Source organism: Bactrocera tryoni, chromosome 2 (genome assembly GCF_016617805.1).
Source record: "Bactrocera tryoni isolate S06 chromosome 2, CSIRO_BtryS06_freeze2, whole genome shotgun sequence".
Lineage (NCBI taxonomy): Eukaryota > Metazoa > Arthropoda > Insecta > Diptera > Tephritidae > Bactrocera > Bactrocera tryoni.
The window spans coordinates 13,658,844-13,679,021 of record NC_052500.1 but is presented as its reverse complement, the minus strand read 5'-3'; the positions used below and the strand labels follow the sequence as shown (position 1 = coordinate 13,679,021).

At 36.6% G+C, this 20,178-nt stretch overlaps 2 protein-coding genes across 8 annotated transcripts; both read left to right on the top strand.

Moving 5' to 3' along the window:
• The first annotated feature begins 3,453 nt into the window (after positions 1–3,453).
• LOC120769646 (V-type proton ATPase subunit S1-like) lies at positions 3,454–4,775 on the top strand. Its single transcript, XM_040096751.1, has 4 exons — positions 3,454–3,542; positions 3,607–3,709; positions 3,773–4,013; positions 4,135–4,775. The coding sequence occupies exons 1-4, from the start codon at positions 3,454–3,456 to the stop codon at positions 4,773–4,775; spliced, it is 1,074 nt and encodes a 357-aa protein (XP_039952685.1).
• A 2,744-nt stretch (positions 4,776–7,519) lies between these two features.
• LOC120768303 (solute carrier organic anion transporter family member 74D) lies at positions 7,520–19,143 on the top strand. Of its 7 annotated transcripts, none has more exons than XM_040094935.1 (10): positions 7,520–7,590; positions 7,951–8,108; positions 11,427–11,681; positions 12,629–12,882; positions 15,121–15,373; positions 15,642–15,968; positions 16,038–16,389; positions 16,460–16,598; positions 17,307–17,952; positions 18,744–18,892. In XM_040094935.1, the coding sequence occupies exons 3-10, from the start codon at positions 11,471–11,473 to the stop codon at positions 18,890–18,892; spliced, it is 2,331 nt and encodes a 776-aa protein (XP_039950869.1). In that variant the 5' UTR covers positions 7,520–7,590; positions 7,951–8,108; positions 11,427–11,470. The 7 variants fall into 7 exon arrangements, with proteins under 7 accessions (XP_039950869.1, XP_039950868.1, XP_039950867.1 ...); XM_040094934.1 differs by having other exon boundaries at positions 7,528–7,767; positions 7,983–8,108; XM_040094933.1 differs by having other exon boundaries at positions 7,528–7,767.
• Positions 19,144–20,178: the final 1,035 nt, after the last annotated feature.

The following is a 20,178-nucleotide window of genomic DNA, read 5'->3' as shown; positions in this document are numbered from 1 at the left end:
TGACCGGAAACCGGAGCTGAGCACCGAGCGGAAATGGATTAACGTCCAACACTTCCGGTTTGAACCCGAACCGGAAGTTGCGAACCACAAGTAGTGCATGCTTCCGGCCGAGCAGATGTTCGCTTCCGGTCCACAACTTCCGCTTTCGGCACATCCGCTTCCGGTTTGTGACTTCCGGTTTGGGTCCCAGACCGGAAGTGTGGTACCGTTATTTCATTTCCGGTCGGTGGCTTGTTCCGGTTTCCGGTCCGCGGGTATGCCCCGCTTCCGGGTTCCCAATTTGGCCCCTTTGCGTATGCAACGCCCCACGCAAATTTTTGGTGCATCCGCCTCGCTGCAGAAAAATTGCATTCAATTTGGTGCCAAAATCTCAGATTTCTACTAGGCGACCAGAAGCATGCAGCAAGTAGCCGCCGTATACAAGCGAATACAAAAATGCTTATAACTTCTAAACTACTGGTCGTAGAGAAAATCTAAAAATGCAGAAATTTGCAGAATCGCATGGAGCACATTTTTATTCAAGAAATTTTAAATTTAGACTTACACAGAAATTTAGAAAAATAAAAATGTTAATCAAATCGCCGGTTTTTGAGGAGAAAGTCGTCAAAATTATCCTTTCTCCTAAGTGTGGGTGTTGAAATGGGGTGTGGGAAGATTTTCAAGCATTTCTCTATTTATTCCGAGTCCAAAACTTTTAAATTCGAACATTGTGTCCATAAACGATTGGTTTTTGATGATAATATAACTCTGTGATCAAATTGAAAGGTGCATTTTTAATTTATACTTCGCGTGTTTTTCGAATCGTTATATTTTTTTCTGTAAGTTAGTAGTACTGTTAGTGACATCTATGCTAAATTTCACATCGAAATACTCATTAGTATTTGAGATACGCTTCATTTTGTGAGGCTCTAAAAGTGAATTCTTCGATTTTTACTTGTCTGAATTTGTTGAACAAGGAAGTTCGATAATGCACCATCTCATACTGCTTTGGTTATTCGTGATAATTTCGCCACATTTTCAACTAATATCGTGCCGCAACCATCCATACGCCTGATTTACTTCATGTAACTTCTAGTAATTCATCAAATTTACATGACCACTCCGAGGACATGATGGCCATCACGACGGAGGATTTTTGCAAGTGCCATGATGACTGGAAAATTCGTTGGCATAAGTGTATTACAGCGGGAAGAGATTACTTTGAAGGAGATGAAATGGACAAATTTCACCTTTCAATTTGATCAAAGCAGTATATATACGATATCTGATAATTCTTTTTGGCAATTAGGCAATCCAGATCTGATGGGCTTAGATGCTTTAATATTTATGTCTAAATTTTCAAGAGATGCTCTCCTCAGCTCGCTCTTCACGCTTAATGCCTGTCTGCTGCCCCTTCTCTCAATCTTTCTTATCGGTTAGTACCTTTGTTTGAAATTAACCTTCAGAGTTTCGTACAATAAAGAAGAGAGAGATGTACTTATATACTCGTATAAACGATAAGTAAATATAATATCTTACAGAATTTATCTCGAAATCGTTGGTATGAATTAGGCCAATGCTATAGAAATCGATGTATCAGGAAGACTTAGCACTGAGTATTTAGGATAGAAGTTGGTTGAAAAATTCATTAAAGGAAAGCCTTAACTTTAGATCATCTTCGGATTATGATCAATTAAAGTTTAGTTTTATTTCGATAAGATCGAATTAATCATCATTGCTTTAGTCACCCTTTATATACATTTCGATGTCAAGTCATAGGTTTGTCATAATATACTAATTTCTTCATATTTTACTCTCTATATGGTATCTTAAAGATATTTATGTTCCGAAGTAAGATCCTAAGTTTACTTACAGATGGAAAAATACCTATTTTTCCTATCGTATAACTCCGGTCAATCGATTCGAATCGAAAAATAGTATCACTCACTGACTTTCACTCTTTTTATACTCTTGCAAGCTGTTGCTACAGAGTTTTATAATTTTGTTAACCTAACGGTTGAAATCCGGTTGTCTGTCTATCTGACCGTCCTTCCGTCCGCCCGTACAAGCTGTAACTTGAGTAACTTAATTGAGCTATAAAACTATATTTTGGCACAAGGAATCGCACCAGTGGGCAAACAATTTTTAAAAAGTGGTCGTGGCCACGCCCTATAACAAGGTAAATGTATATACAAGTAAACTGGTGCGTTAGAATCTGCTATCTTTATCGATTGTCCAGTGAGAATTTCATAACATTCCATCGATTGGAAGTGAATTTATTGCGTTTTAAGTGTCAGTTTCGAACAAAGTTTATGGCGATGATTGCCTATCCTGTAGCAGAGTGCACGAGTGGTTTCAACGTCGTCAGGACATAAATGACGATCAACATGTGGGCCAATCAAAATCCGTGATCACCGGAAATTCTATCGAAACTGTGCGTGAATTCATCAAAAATCAGCCGAAATCATCATTTAAATCCATGGAAATGGAATTGAACATCTCCAAAACATCGATTTATCGCATTTTGACCGAACAGTTGAGCTTACGAAAGGTGTGTGCACGGTTTGTTCCGCACAAATTGACTGACGACTAAAAATTGCTCAGAATCCAAAATTAAAAGGACATCTTGTGACCGATTATTTGACCAAAAATCACATTTTAACCATTAACCACTCCCCGTATTCACCTGATATGGCACCGTGCGACTTCTTCCTTTTCGGAAAAATTCATTGTAGAGGCTGGCACACTGGCGGCCATACCGGCCAACGAACTAAAACACTCGTTCGACATGCTTTTGGACCGTGCAAAAAGCTGTATTGAAGCAGAAGGAGACTATTTTGAATAAAATAATTTGATTTTGCCGAAAATACAATTTTGTCCGTTTTTTTTTAAGTCCTGTTTACTTTGGAATGCACCTCGTATATGATTAGCATGACGAACTTAGTCGATTTAGACATTTATGTCTGTCTTCCCGTCTGTCCGGCTTTTAAGATACGTCCTTTTCTCCACAAGAACCTACTCATTTGTCGGAACCGCTAATATCGGACCGCTATAGTAGCGTATAGCTGCCATAAAGACTGAAGTGCTTGTATGGAAATGCTTTTTCTTTGATAAGATATCTTCACCAAATTTGCATGACAATGTTGCTATTTCCGTAGAAATTGTTCAGATCGTATCACTATAGAATATAAGTGACTTACGAAAATCAAGTTTTTGTAGGGAAGTTTTTGAATTTTTGAAGGATATTAGAGCTTTATTTCAAAGGAATTAACACTTTTTCTTGTGCTCTCTAGAATTTCACTCAAATCCAAATATTAAAAGAGTAACTTTTGACTCACAAACTATTTTACTCCACAAAATTGTTCGACTGGGTTCGCATTGTTGACAGTTTTGCACTGATTTAATTGTCAAAACGTTTGTGTAATTTTACAAATTTCATAACACAATTCAATTTTATCGGACGTAATATTCAAAATGCAGAAGCATTTCATTAGAATTCTTGTACTTTCTGTGCTTGTGACCGCAGCACATTGTGGACCCGTTTTGATTTGGCATGCTGAAGTGTGAGTTGCGTTACAAATATTATAAGTATATACAGATATATTGATTTTCGACTTTTCGCCTTAGCCAACCGAAATCTGTGTTTCCAAGAATAAGTCAACATGAATTTATTAACGAAATAAAACCATTACTGGAGACGAAGATGGTCGCAGCCTTTCTATATAAAAAGGTAAGCTGCTAATTAAAGAAGAGTTATTCAAAATTCCAATTTAAAATTATTCAAATATTAAAGCTAACCTTAAAGAGTTTCCGTTGCGAAGGCTGTTTCCCATATCTAAGTCAACAAACACAGGCATACTTCTATGCTAATGTTGAGAGACCTGAAAAAGCTCTTTTAACTCTAAATGTCACAGCACATTTAAAGGCTACCAACGAAGGAAATTTGGATGCTCCTTTATCGTGTAGAGTTGGGACGTTATATACGATCTCTTTGGATGTATTAAGCAGAGCGCAAAATCCAATGAGAAGTTGTGGTAAGGAAACTATTTTATTATTTATTGAAATTGAAAAGTTGGAATATCCTTGTGAAGCTTATTTACTTTAGATGTCTTTCAATGGACATTTAGTACTAAATACTGCGCACTTGCTTTGCAGATGATGTCATAAAAGCTATAACGGAGGCCTCAGGCTGCGGAGACGTTGCCTACTTGTTCTTGGGTACCCAAGGCGAATCAGATGAACCAATCGGTCACCTCCACCAACACAATCAGCTTTCATTTTATTTCACGGAATTTCAGACGCAAACGGCAGATGAAGTAGAAACTATATATTTGCAGAGCATGAACGTGTCCGGCGTGGATCCCATTTTAACAGTTGAATTTCAAGCGAATAACACAAATGCATCGCTGACCTTCAGTGTACTACTTAGCAATGGTTACTTTGAGATAAAATCATTTAAATACAACGAAACACAATATTACGTAACTGATCTATATGCACCGCAAACCTCATCGTATTCATGTGGTAAAATATCACTCCATAATGATAAGGAGGCAATTATATTAAAAAGGGTGCAATTGCAATATGATAAAGACACACGTGTTGGTGATTTCAGGTTTAAGGATGCCTGGACATGTGAAGCCTTCACATCACCTGCCATTATATCTGGTATTTTTATCACTGCCATCCTTCTCACTGCTCTGTCCGTCGGTATTGGTATGCTGATGAGTGTGCAGTCACCAACTAAGTTCGAATCGACAACCGGACGTAATCTCTACATACACGTTAGAGATTGAAGTGCTTAGCAAAGCTGTTGACTGGTTGAATGTAGAAATATAAATTTGTTTTGTTTATTAAAATAAATAAAGAAAGAAACATTGATACTTGAATTTAAAAATTACTCTGACTCATTTAAAAACTACTTACAAAGATCGTCAACGATTTGTGGTGTCCAGTTTCATTATACATATGTATTTGTTGGTGGTCTCTATAATATCTAGTTTAAGGTGGAAGATCAAATCGGCTATCGCACATGGTCCTTTTTGCTGGAACTGGCGGTGGATCTTCAGACCAACATGAAGGCAACAGAATTACCTCTGGACGTGTAGAAGTATATACCGCCTATGTACTCGGTCGACCGTACAAAGTTTTGCTGTGTTTTTTAAATATCGATCAAAAAACTTAGGTGTTCTACTTTCAAATGACAATCCGGCACTCATCAAACGCAATAGGAACATGTTTCTGTGCCGGCTTGCGGCAACGGATGAAATATGAATACTTCATTACACATTTGAGTGCGTTCGGCACTTCAATTTATGGTTGTTGCTTGATGAAAGTCATCCGATGCGCCCGAAAACATAGTAGTCGGCCTTCGAAAGTAAACGGCTATCTCCCGACTTTTCTCTCCTCTTCTCTACAAGCAGCTTGACCCTCTCCTGCACTAAATCCGCAGCGAACAAATTTTCGAGCTGGACGAAAGGGTATGGATAGATTCTGAACATTACTGACGATGTCGATATAGTCTGTGATCAAATTGAAAGGTGTTACATTCGACAGCCGATGTTCATCCTCTCCTCATACAACCGCGATAACTGCCAAAATCCTCGAGTCGCTATCTGGCAGTTCATGGCGAAAAGACAAAAAACGTTGTTAGAAGATATAAGGCAATCGGTCGGCTGGTCATAAAATACGCCGTTCCGATATGGTCATCTAGATGTTGTGAAACGCAGACGAAGCTTCAAATGTGTTAAAATAGTGCACTTCGAACTATTATAACATTAATCTTGATGTCTGCGCTTGAACACTTGCACAGAAGAGCTCGAGTTGCCACGAGAATCTAGAGTGATCCTTGCGCGACTTCGTTCTGGATACTGTAGCAGGTTATACACTTATTTCTCCAGAATCGATTTCTACATACGAAATATATCCAGCGTGCAATGAGTTCCCGGATTCTAAACACCTCTTTGCATGTCCAGCGAATCTCACGCATCTAACACCCCTCTCCCTATGGTTTGCCCCATCGAAACAGCACGTCTCCTGGCTCTACCTTAGATCCAAATGGGGATTACATAACCTCTTATACAATGACAATAATCGCACAACAAGATTTCAGCTGGTTTTTTTTATCCACATAGAATTATTTTCTTCGCCTACCTCAAACATGGTAAAACAATTAATAAACAATATTACTTTGAGTTATTGGATCGTTTGAATGTCGAGATCAAAGTAAGTCTGAAGGCTTTTCTCCTTCTTCTTTATTGACGTAGACATCTCTTACGAGTTTACAACAGCATGCCAGTCGTTCTCCAATCGGAGATTCCAAGCGTAACCAGGTTCTTTTCCACCTGGTCTTTCCAACGAAAAGGAGGTCTTCCTGTTCTTCTGCTTCCTGCGCCGGGTACTTCGTCGAATACTTTCAGAGCGAGAGTATTTTCAACCATTCGAACGGCATGGCCTAGCCAGCGAAGCCGCTGTCTCTGTTTTCGTATATCTCGTACATTCGTTTCATCGAATGCGAAATTCCCCATTTCCAATGTGCCAAGGACCGTAAATCTTCCACAGAACCGTTCTCTCGAAAACTCGTAACGCCGACTCATATAGCAGGACGGGAATGAGTTTGGTCTTTTGGAGGAGAGAGGACGTTACTTCTCAATTGCCTACTCAGTCTAAAGTAGCATCTGTTGGAATTATTTACGAAGTTATGCTTGTAAACAGTGACGTGGGAACCAAGTCAAGAGTGTGACGACTGTTTATTTAATGACAGGAGATTTTACGTCCTGCCCTCGTTCACTACCAAACCCATTTGCTTCCCTTCTGTATCCAGTCTGAAGAAAGCAGACTAACAGTACGGTTGTTGAGACCAATGATATCAATATCATCGGCGTACGCCAGCAGCTATACACTCTTATAGAAGATATAGCAATTAATACCTTAGTGGTTAAATAGCAAATTCGCTTGCAGTAAATAAAGAAATATATTGTAATTCTCTTCGGGTTTTCCTACAAGGCATCTATGTCAAATGGCATTGACACATCTACATTACAAAAGTATAACAGTTAAGTTATTATTTTGCAATTCTATGTAATCTAGTCCATTATCGTTAAAGTTATATAAATGTAAGTAGTTAAGGCAGAATAAGGAGAATATTGTTGAAAAATGAACAACGTCACATTATTATATAATATTATCATTGTTGTAAATATACGTACGTATGTATGTTATAAGCACATTCGGTATTATACATATGTATGTGTAATCGCTATCACAGCGACTTTCTCTTCCGTTCTGTCGGCACTTGTAGAGGACCATGACGTAGCCATCGCTGATATCAAACACACCAAGCAAACATCTCCTCGAATCCGAGTCTATGTGTGAGTACATACACACACTCATCGTAATACATTCAAGCGCATCATATCTCTCATTATTGTCATTCAAATAATGAAGCTTGTATTCAATCACAACGCAATTATGATTAATAGAATGCAATGAGTGGCGCGGATTTGAATGTGGCCCAGTTGTGGAAATCAGTGTATTTCGGCACGCCAAGCCGATATCAACGGAACTTTTGCTCAATTTAATCGCAGAAATTGTAAAGCGTAATAAATTATAGTATGGACACTTGCTTTGTGTAAACTAACTATGCAAAATTAAAATACAAAAAGAAAATTATGTTGGAAAATCGGCATTTTTTATTGTTTTCTTAATAAATTATTTAAATATTTGACGTGAAACATATAATATTCAATACTTTTCCGTTACATGTGAAAGCGCTAAGTATTGCAATACGTAAGAATAGTAACTGTAATTAGTATTGCTAAATTGTTAAGTGTGCGCTCATACTTGTAAATTTCGATTCGGCTCTCCAAATTACGAGTGAAGGCCCAATTTGTTGATAAGATTATAAATAAGCGATAAATACAATAAATAATTGATAATAAACAGCAACAATATTATTTTCACACTATTCAGGCTAAATAAAAAAATTACTCAATGACTTTCAGTAAATGAGCGCAGGTGGACGACGTGGAACGTGTTTGGAAAATACGAACATTTCATAGTGAACAAGCGGCTGAATTAACAAGAAAGCCGTGAAAACGAATTTACAGGAAACGAAAAGTGTTATAAAGGTATAAGCAATAAAACTTTGTGCAGTTAATTGAAATTATTTGCACTGCTGTTGCAAAAAATAATATTATTCAATGTAAAAAAGAGAAAGTTTAAACAATTTATATACAGTGCATATTTATAAAAAAAATCAGTTTGAAAGGAACAAAGTCCAAAATATGGCGGAGCATACGGAGTGCATAAAGGGTTTTTAAGGCTTGTGTGGCTCAAAAAAGTTATATACAAAAAATAAACAGTTAACAGCGGAAAATATTTATATATTTATTTATTTATTTACAAGTGAGATAATTATAAATAATTAATTCACTAAGTTAAAGCGTGGGCTACTGACGACTTCGGCTTAAAAAAAAATTTTTTTGTAACAAAAAATTAAAAATTTTAATATTTAATAATTTTCTATTAAAATTTACATTTTGATATCTTAAGCATGAACTACTTGTAGCACGATTCGTCTTAGTTATTGCACTTCAAAACGAAATGATAGTAAAATAAACAGAAATAATAGTTTTCAAAACTGGAAATATTTGACAAAAATAGCGGAAATTTGCGCATGCAGCGTTGATATTGCTATAATATTTGAATTAATATTACACCTTTTGCTTTTGTGGGGAACTTTGGAACACATTTTTGTGTCAACTACTGCACAATGGCGCCTAAAATGGCCAAAGTTAGCCAAAATTAGCCGAAATTTGGCGTCTTCTGTATTTCGTAAAAACTATTTTATCGCAAAAGACTTTCAAGATAAGCATACCTGTATGAAATACATATCTACATGAATTCCAAATATATCTGTACATATGTAAATATACATAGAAATGTATATACATACATCGATTATCAACAGGCGTCTTTTTGGTACATTATTTCATAATGTATGTCGCTATATGTGTATATAGTAGGGTGGAAAAAAAGAATAATTTTTTCGCTTGGTAGTCTGGAAAATGGATTCTTAGACACCTCTATGAAAATCTCTTCAATCATGAAACTTCGATTAAATTATGAGCTATCCATCGCCAAAAATCAACGAAAAAAAATATTGAAAAAAACGTAATAAAATAAACTAAAAAACAAAATAAGTGAAAACTTTTTTGGAGCAATAAATTTCTACAAAAACTATGAATTTTTTGATTTATGTTGATTTTTTTTTCCATTTACATAGAAAATTCGTGTGAAAAAATAAATTTGCCTTAAATTAATCAAACTTTAACCGTCAATATCTTTTAATGGGTTGGGTTTACGAAAGAATCGTAAGAAATATGTAACTTTGTAGAACACTAATTTTCCAACAGACGCTATGAACCGATATATTTTTTTAAGTAGTTAGAAACGAGATATACATTTTCTGATTGTCAGAAAAAGTAGTAATCTATAAGGCGGAATCCATCCCCCTAAAATTAAGAGCTCATTATGAAGAGACTTTCGTAGTGGTGTCTTAGAACTTACTTATTTTTCAGGGCATCAAGCGAAAGAAAAACTTTTTTTTTGACCCACCCAAATGCATATGTATTAATATATATGTATATACATATATATACTTTTGTATATACATCTTTGCTTATGAAATGTGTAAAAAAGTCGCCTGCAAGTAACCTTAAGGTGATAAGCGTTAATTGTTATATTCTACCGTACATATTTAATGTAGTAATATAAATATATATGTCTATAATCGAAGATCATTAAACTTGAGCGGTGTTTGCTGAAAGGCTGAAAAATACATACATATTTATGTATGAGAAATAAAAATTACACAGCTCTACAAAACACACATTTTTTTGTTGCCGAAATTTGATGCAAATCTTGATGCTTTCAAATGTCCATGAAAATATTATTTTTAAAGTAAACGCATATCTAATATTTTAATAAATATCGGCTTGTCAGTAATAAAAATTTAGTTTCCAAGTCATAATTAGGGTTTTACGCACCTTATTCGCAAATGTAAACGTCGCACTATCCTTATTCGCAAGCTCAATAAGCAAAAAATGAGGACAAATTTCAACCTTTTACTGAAGCTGAATCGGTGATATATAGTAAAAAAACTTCTTCGATCTTTTGCAGATATTACATACTTAAAATTAAAAGTATTAGAAAACAATCGAGTGACCCGCTCTGCAACATAATATGCATTGTAAACAGGCGTCATTGGGGCATGGAAGGGAAGTCAATGTCATGAAACAAAGTGCAACGCGGCTCACTCACCCAGTTTTCTCCCCACGAAGCGGACGTGTGCAGAATTGAACATAAATAATATTAAAAGCTCGATGTTCAGATCTTATCGTTTACTTATATGAGATCCACTTCTGCTACTTAATAAATAAATACTAAAAGAAATTAAAATAAAAAATTTAAGCATATAAGTCAGCAACTAACAAGTACCGTATAAGAATTGCCAGACTAACGCTGAATAAGCCTAATGAAATGGAATGTTTGATAACGCACGATCTGGAGTCCATGAAAGATAAATACGTAACTTGTCGATCAATAGTATCACAACGATTATTTGCGCTCATAGAGGAACTGTTGTGTACTTATATATGTACATATATACATAAAAGTATATGTTCGTTTACATGTATTGTGTAAACTACATGTCGTCACTTAAAATGCAAAACAACGTATCATCAAAAAAATTTAAAGTTAGTTTTTTGTTGCTTAAGATTCACTACATCATATTACATCGAATTTAAAGCTTCCGCTATCAATTATAACAAATATATAACCACTATATAACCAGTATATAACCAACATATAACCACTTTATAACCAAAACTCAAATTTCGTTTCAATATTAGTGGTTTCTATTATATCGTTTTTCCTTCGCCTGTAAACTTATGAAAATTGACTTTACGTTATTTTGCAGTTTAGGTGACGATTTATTCTCTACGTATGTATATAAAGCTGATAACTGTCTTCAAAAACTACTAGAAATAATTTAAGTGTTGTTAATTAACTTGCCGTTAACAAATATTAAATAACTTAATGTTTTCTTACAAATTAGGTATGCTTCACATTTGTAGGTTAGAACTGCGTATAGCCAATCATTAGATTATATTATAATATTTCATTTATTGCTATTTCTGGTAACAACAATGACCGTCAAAATTTTTTTACAATCCTTCAATCAATTTTATTAAGCGTAAAACCTCATATCGATCAGAAATATAGAGTAATCTTATCAGTTCGGTTCTTAACGCTGCTAGACAAATATTTCGTATAATCCGTTATGCGTCTAAAATGTAGAAATTCATGATTTTTATAATTTTATGGAAAGTTTATATGGTAATTTTCAATGTTTCCTTTAATAACTGTTATTCATTGAACAGTCGCAACTTTTGTAGCGTCAACAACTTAATGCTGAGTACTCGAAATGGCGGAAGCGCAACTGCGTCAACGACCCGGTGACTACTTATGCGGTTTAGCCAGATGGCATCCCGCTTGGATGCAACGCTACGCAACAACAAAGTCATTTATGATGGTCTATGGGCTACTGGGCACCATTCAAGCCATGTCCTATATGTATTTCGTCGTCACATTAACAACAATAGAGAAACGCTTCAAGATTCCTAGCCAAACAACAGGTAAATATTCGAATTCTAAGCGACTAGTGATACATACATACAAACATGTAACAAAATATGCGTATTGAAGTATAAATTTAAGGCAGTATACAGTGCGTATGAGCAACCAAACGGAAATGGTGATGACTTCGGAGATATTTCTTGTGTTTGGCACTATTGAAATATGTAAATTTTTTTTTGAATTTTAAAAAGAATTACAAAGGTTTTGTTATTTATATATTTCAATTGAAAAATTTTGAGTTTTTTTGTGCAATGACACTTTGAAGTCATAAACGGGTTGTTACGAGCATCGTACTTTCAATGCTTCATATTTCCTCACTAATTTCTAAAATATATAGACTTAAATTCCTATTCCTTCCTATGTGCACACACTTAGGTAGTTAGTGTTGAAGACTCCCTTGTGATCAGTCGGTTAGTGCAATTATATACGTACATACTTATATAAAAGGCTTGCTTAATTAACGAATTTGCTATTTTAAGAATTAGGAATTAAAAGCAAACTAGCTACACCGATCAACACAATTTTCGGACTTTTGTGAAATTTCAGTTTCTCCTACAGGAAAAATTAAGAAATCACTTTTATTTGAATAAACTTTGTTGTTGTAGTGCTTTTTTCTTATTTCTTTTATGTTCATATGGACTCTCTACTCTCCTGTAGGGTTTTTTTCGTATTTCTTTTCTGTTTTAATGGACTTTCTCGTATGTAAAATCAAATTCTAAGATCCAAAATTAGAAATTCCTGTGTTTTCAGTGCCTAAAAGCAGAATTTGAGCATGAAAACAGAAAACCAAAGATGTTTTTTTTGTTGCCCCGTGCTATTATAATAGCTACATTATTTGCGTTATTTTCTAGTTTATGCCTTATACATATGTACATACATGCATATACATATATTAATATATATTATGTTTTTCCATTTCACACTATTTTTCTTTACCGTTTATTAGGTATTATCTTGAGCGGCAATGAAATATCGCAAATCCTGCTCTCGCTTATACTCAGCTATATTGGGGGTCAACGAAATCGCCCACGTTGGATCGCTTGGGGCATCGTGTTTTGTGGCCTATCCTGTTATATATTAGCTCTGCCACATTTCATTTATGGCGCTGGCGATGGCGCGCTACATCTCACCGCGGAATATTTACAAGAGCAGTCGTCGTCCAACTTAACGTTAAATATGACAAGTTCATTCTCATTGGTTGTAGGTGAACAAAATTAGTACATTCCATGTTATCGTATCAACTTTTATATGTGTGTGTGCTATATTTCCATATATATACTTTGTGTGTGGGCGTGCGTGTTTGGTGTACACAATAATTTAGTTCAATTTAAGTCGTCCGAATTAAAATTTACTGAGCGCTAAGCTCAGAAGTACTATACACAAACAAAAGTGCATACAAACTTACACTTATGGACAAAGAAATGTGCTTGAGATCTAACAAAAATAATATACATATTTGAACTAAAAACAAGAAAAAAGTTAGCTTCGTCCACACGGAAGTTCTGTTACCTTTTACAGGTTCTCCTATATTAGAGAAGCGAATAAAGTGAACTCTATCTTGATTTTGAATGGCCACTTTGTATTGCAACTATATGCTATAGCGATACGAACTGAACAATATGTTCGAATGTTCTAGCTTTGTCTTTGACAATAATCTGTACCAAATTTCATGAACATATCTTATCAACTAAAAAAGTTTCTCTTATACGAACTTGATTTGGATCCGTCGAATATGTATATAAACAATATATGAAGCTGGCTCTATATAAGAAAAGCAGGCACCGTGCCTGGCCAGTGCTTAGGTGACTCTCACGCCGCGATGTGATTTGTTTTAGTTGTCACAACGCCACTTCAAGTGAAGCTGGCTGGCAGCTGGCTCTATATAAGAAAAGCAGACACCGTGCCTGGCCAGTGCTTATTTGACTGCCGCGCCGCGATGTGATTTGTTTCAGTTGTCACAACGCGATTTCAAGTGAAGCTGGCTGGCAGCTGGCTCTATATAAGAAAAGGTGCCAGAACGGCTGGCTAGTATCCGTATGACTCTGTTAAGTGATCTGTTACGTTGATCTGTTGTCAAATGATGTGTTTATGTGATCTGAAATGCTGGGCTTCTGGCAGCTGGCTCTATATAAGAAAAGCAGACACCGTGCCTTGTCAGTGCTTATTTGACTGTCGCGCCACGATGTGATTTGTTTTAGTTGTCACAAAGCGACTTCAAGTGAAGCTGACTGCCAGTTGGCTCTATATAAGAAAAGCAGGCACCGTGCCTTGTCAGTACTTAGGTGACTCTAACGCCGCGATGTGATTTGTTTTAGTTGTCACAACGCGACTTCAAGTGAAGCTGGCTAGCAGCTGGCTCTATATAAGAAAAGCAGGCATCGTGCCTTGTCAGTACTTAGGTGACTCTCACGCCGCGATGTGATTTGTTTCAGTTGTCACAAAGCGACTTCAAGTGAAGCTGACTGCCAGATGGCTCTATATAAGAAAAGCAGGCACCGTGCCTTCTCAGTGCTTAGGTGACTCTCACGCCGCGATGTGATTCGTTTTAGTTGTCACAACGCGACTTCAAGTGAAGCTGACTGCCAGTTGGCTCTATATAAGAAAAGCAGGCACCGTGCCTTGTCAGTACTTAGGTGACTCTCACGCCGCGATGTGATTTGTTTTAGTTGTCACAACGCTACTTCAAGTGAAGCTGGCTGCCAGATGGCTCTATATAAGTAAAGCAGGTATCGTGCCTTCTCAGTGCTTAGGTGACTCTCACGCCGCGATGTGATTTGTTTTAGTTGTCATAACGCGACTTCAAGTGAAGCTGGCTGCCAGATGGCTCTATATAAGTAAAGCAGGTATCGTGCCTGGCCAGTCCTTAGACAATAACCGATGCCGAATTTCGCAAATATATCTCGTCAAATCAGAAAGTTGTTTATGCATGCTCTTGATTCTGACGGTTCCATTGCTAAAGTGGCATCATTACCCATAAACCGGATTCGAATTCTGTTTCGACGCATATAGGACATTTTTTTCCTAATAGAAATCGTGTCGGTAGGCAGTACTAAGTGCTGATTCTATTCCTAAATTCAAAAACAATGTTTAGAATTCGAAATCGTTCGCACTCCGTTTAAAACTTCTAGATCACTCTACTTGTTTTAAAAAGGAGGGGTTAGTTACTTTAACGTCTTATATTCGAAGTGCAGATCACTGTAGTCATTAAAAGTATTCTTATTTAATCACTAAATTTAATAGATAGGGAATATTTTGAGTTTTATAGGACGTCCCACTGCTGTCTTGAGCTACAGCTTCCCACGTCTGAATATGAACACACAATGTTATCGTAAGTAAATATTTAGTATATATTCTAATATGCGCTGCACAATAATAAACATGTTTATAAGTAACTATGCCATTGTTTACTAATTTGTCATTGTCATAATTTCGTTTTAGAACGCGTCCATACGAAGTTCGCAAGAATTGTGCGGTCTAGTGAAATCATCACAAGAATGCGAGTCATTTCTGTCCATTGTACCGTTGGTCTTGATTTTCCTCTCACAATTCGTGTTAGGCGTTGGCAATACCTTGTATTATTCGCTGGGTCAAACGTATCTTGATGATAATACGAAAGAGAGAAATACGCCGCTCATGTTGGCCGTGGCCATGGCACTTAGAATGATCGGACCGATCGTGGGTTTCTTTTTGGGTAAGCTCTAATTAACTAACGGTTATCTGATAATTATTTTTAATATTTTACCGTACCAGTAATAATAATTTGGTGTCAACCTCAATTTTAGCCTTCTAAAAAATATAAAGATAGCCTGTTAAATTAACAAACTGATGCCTGTCGAATTCTCAAGTCTCTCTTCCTATCCTTATTTTTCATTTTACACACGATCACAGTTACTCTCAAGAATATATAGCATTTCCCCATTTTGAATATATAATTTGTTCGATCTTTACTATAATTTCAGGTTACATTTCCTTAAATATGTATATTGATCCCTTCAAAAAGCCATTAATCGACAATAAAGATCCACGCTGGTTGGGTGCCTGGTGGTTTGGTTGGATGATATTGGGCACTTTAATGGTGCTCTTCTCTGGTCTAATCGGACTCTTTCCCAAACAATTGCCGAAAAAGAAATCGGAACACTACAACTCACACTTGCCACGGATGATGCGTTTAGAGCAGCTTAAGAAGGAAGATGGCATATCGTTAGGCAGCACGCTATCTCTTACAGCTGCGCTGGATGCAAACGCAGCAGCTGCGGTTGACGCGGACGACTTTCCGAAACTTAAAGGTTTGTCGTAAATGTAAATAAATAGCTAATTTGATCATTAATAAGCTCTGATGTACATTCTTGCAACAGATTTTCCGAAGGCCCTGATGCGTTTGTTGCGCAACAAATTGCTTATATATAACATCATATCGGGTGTCTTCTATATTTTGGGTGCTGCTGGCTACATGACATTCCTGTCCAAATATATGGAGGTGCAATTCCATAGAACCGCACAAACCGCCACGGTTGTGGTGGGACCAATATCGATAATTGGCATGGTGATTGGACTCATTGGATCCGGCATCGTTATATCGAAGAAACATCCATCGCCGAGCAAAGTACTAATGTGGAATGTTATAGTGGGATGTGTGTATATTTTGGGGCAAACCTCATATATTTTTATGTATTGCGGTGATACGATATCTCTGCAGAACGGTGGAAAGTAGGTAAATTAATTTTCGATTTAACTTTTTTTAATTATTTGTTGTTGCTTTTTTTGCATTTTCCCACAGCTATAACTTCACCAATCAATGTAATAAAAATTGTAGCTGCGATAATGTGGCATATTCGCCGGTCTGTCACGAGGCCAGTGACACAACATTTTTCTCTGCATGTCACGCGGGCTGTAAAACTTGGGACGCCAAAGAGAAGGTGAGTTTTTGAAGAATTTTATTAATGGAAAACTCGAATAAGAGGCACAGATAATACATCTAAGTTCATATACATAATTATGGTATTGAGCAGCAGGTTAGATTAGATTAGGTTAAAAGGTTGATTGTAACAAGGATCTCCCTGGACAGTTTAGAATGCCGAGCCGTTGTTATACCTAAAACTTCTATATAATAGATCTTAAGACATTTAAAAATCGACAAAATCACAAATGACAGCTTCGCCTAGGTCTATTGGTTTGGCGAAGGTAAGTCTACCGAGATATTTCAGTTTTGAAAAGACTGTACAATGCAGAAGCAAGTGCTGGACTGTTTCCAACTCACCCACCTCCATACGACTTTGACAACTAGCCTCCGACAAGATTTTTAGCCTTACCGCACGGACACTTATTGGACAGCGTCCATTAAAAACCCCTACAATTGCGGCATTGAAAAGCAAGTTTGAATACAAAATTACGATAATGTACTGTTGTTGTGGTAGCGACTGAAAGTATTCCTGAACTAATTTCGGGGCATGGTGTCGAGTTGGCTGTCCTTGGCCGGATAAGAATTCGGGTCCGTTCCGATTACTTAAACCCACATATACACACATAAGTAAAGAAGTCATTTTCGACCGTTCCTACGACAGTTGGGTTTAAGTAACCGGAACGGACGTGTGTGCAATACTCTTTAAAAAAATCTTTACTTACAGACATTTTCGAATTGCTCCTGCATTGATGTTTTGAACCCCGTCTTTACGAGTACTGTCGCCTACACGTCTACCACTCCCAGCTTTCTAAGTGACTTAAGCACGAAACAGCAACAACCACTTTCACAGGAAAGCTTACAAATTATCAATGGTATATCCAAAACAGAAACGCCGGTACTAGTACCCACTGCGATACTAAATAACGATGACATCACCATACCAACAACATCAAGCACATGGACAACAACACCAAAACTAACAACAACTGCAGATGAACTGCTCGCACGCGCCAGCCGTTCTGTGAGCACACTCTCCGATATACTCACACCAGGTGTTTGCTTGAAGGGCTGTTCTGTGGCCTTTTATAGTTTCACTATTGCATCGATGGTTGTCAATTGGTTCGGCTCTTCTGGTCGCATTGGCAATCTATTGGTGAACTTTCGCGCCGTTGCCACCAAGGATAAATCTTTCGCACAAGGTCTTTCTCTCATGATGATTAGTTTGCTTGCACTTATACCGGGCCCCATTATATTTGGACGTATAATAGATTCAACTTGCCTTGTGTGGACGGAGACTTGCCACGGCAGAGGCAATTGCCAATTGTACGATCAGACGAAATTCCGGTACTATGTAAATATATTGGCGTTGTGTAAGTGTGAAAGTTTGAGGTATACTTACGTTAGGGTGTCCGTTATTTATCAAATTGATTTTTATACCCTGGACGGGGTGTATTAAGCTTGTCATGTTTACGCAGTAGGAAACGTCAGATACCCTATAAAATATATATTTAAATGATCAGCTGAGTCAATTTAACCATGTCGGCCTGTTCGTCTGTATATACATACATATATACGCGAAGTAGTCTCTTAATTTTTGAGATATCGTTTTGAAATCGTTCTCATCAAAAAGCTGCTGATTGGTCAAAACCGCAGATATCGAACATTTATATCCGGAACCAAATGCTTGTATGGAAAACTTTTTTATTTGAATGCGTATCTTCATGATATTTATCATAGATTATCATGCAGCCCATTGCTAAAATTTCCGAACATAATATTCAGATCGGCCTACTGGAGATTATAGCTGCCATACAGACTGACCCATCAAAATCAGAATAAATTTCTTTTTTTTTACCCTTTTATACTATAAAGAAGCACCTGTCAAGGGTTTTATAGCCTCGAAAATTAATGTTGACAAATTTTTCTAGTTTTTCATGTTTTTTTTTTGCAAACTGCTCCTGACGTTTCAGTTTTCACCTACAAAAAGGACCGGATGTAAACAAGCTCTTTATTTTCAATTTAATCCATTCTTTTTGCTTTTCCATATATATTTAACATGGGATTTTTTGATCTCAAAAAAGTCTTCTTCGGAAATAACGACACCCTAACCCACATATGTATGTGTATATGTACTTAGTGCGACAAAAATGTTTCATTGCAGCGCTTACGTCGATCGGTGTCATCTTCGACATTTTGGTTTGGTATCATGGCAGACATCTTGATTTATATGGAGAAAAGGAGGCGCAAAAGCTCAAAGAAACGCGCCAGAGAGATAAACCAATCACACCGCTTTTAGCACATAGTTCATAGTATTATTTAATGTACGAAATTTGCAGTTTGGGCTTATGAATATGTATTTGCATAGGTTTTTGAAAAGTACTCAAGAAATATACGATATGAGAAAATTTGTACATATGTATGTATGTAATTGAAGAATGCACATGTAGCAAGTATACAAGTATATTCTAATTTATTTTCCTCAATGTGTAAAATTACATTCCCTATTTTTTAATTGAAAAAATATGAACAATAATTATAAATATGAATTTTTATAATTTTAAGTTGAAAAAATCGTTGTTTAAAATAAAAAAATATGTATATCTAAAAAACGCAAATATAATATAAATATGCCCTTAGCGGTATAACTTTATTTACATACATATTTTGGTAGAAAAGTTTATAAAATTTAAGGGTTAATGTATATGGTTAGAGAGCATTTTGATAATGAATTGAATACATTTGCACGTTCGTCCGATTAAATCATTAGAACGTACGTGCTTTATCGAAAAATTTTGAATTTTTATAACCAATTGTAATTGCAAATAAAGTTAGCATTTTAATGCAAACTAGTCTAATCTTGTATGAAAAGAGTTGCTAACTCGTTATTCAGTGCAGTTTTGGTTATATCAATAATTTTTTTCACATAAAAAATTAAATATTTTACTCAAACTTTTTATAAATTCAAAGATACGTATTTTACAAAGATTTCGTAAAATTTTTAAAGGAAAATATACAAAACTAGACTCTTTCGACGTCATTTCCGGCAGGCCCTCGGATAAAATTAACGCTCTTCGCCGAATACATGCGGTTCGACGACCATCCCTCCACCAGAAGGACCGCGGAACGAAGAAGGGAAGATAGTCCTTCTCTCTAGGACTAGGACATCCTGGCACAAGAAACGACAAGAAGACAGCGACTGAGTGGAGCAGGAATCGTAAGACAAGAAATCCGAGTCCCAGCTGAAAATCTGACCAGAAGCCAGCAGCAAACAGCAAACGCACAAGCGCTGAGCGAACGCCACTAGAGGACCAGCCGTCGAAAATACCAAGCCGAGCATCCCCGACCAAACAACTGGAACGGTCAACTGTTCCGAAGTCACAAGCAATAAGACCTGTCAGCGACCTGAGTTGCTATCCGAAACCGCTGATTGAGATCCAAGAGGCAATGATGTAGGAGGCGCCAGGGCTGCTCATTGCCGCCTGAAAAGACGACAGCACAGCTGAATGGCTAGCTAAAATAATACTTCACCTAGGTGGGTGGTCAGGCGTAAAGCTAACCGCAATTGATAAAAAAATACCACCGTTTACAATGTCACA

Bases quoted from the DNA above. Each gene is read 5' to 3' on its own strand.
- LOC120769646 (XM_040096751.1), top strand. From the start codon at position 3,454: ATGCAGAAGCATTTCATTAGAATTCTTGTACTTTCTGTGCTTGTGACC. The intron at 3,543-3,606 runs GTGAGTTGCGTT...TTTTCGCCTTAG, and splicing joins TTGATTTGGCATGCTGAAGT to CCAACCGAAATCTGTGTTTC. The intron at 3,710-3,772 runs GTAAGCTGCTAA...CAAATATTAAAG, and splicing joins CAGCCTTTCTATATAAAAAG to CTAACCTTAAAGAGTTTCCG.
- LOC120768303 (XM_040094938.1), top strand. From the start codon at position 11,471: ATGGCGGAAGCGCAACTGCGTCAACGACCCGGTGACTACTTATGCGGT. The intron at 16,390-16,459 runs GTAGGTAAATTA...ATTTTCCCACAG, and splicing joins TCTCTGCAGAACGGTGGAAA to CTATAACTTCACCAATCAAT. The intron at 16,599-17,306 runs GTGAGTTTTTGA...CTTTACTTACAG, and splicing joins CTTGGGACGCCAAAGAGAAG to ACATTTTCGAATTGCTCCTG.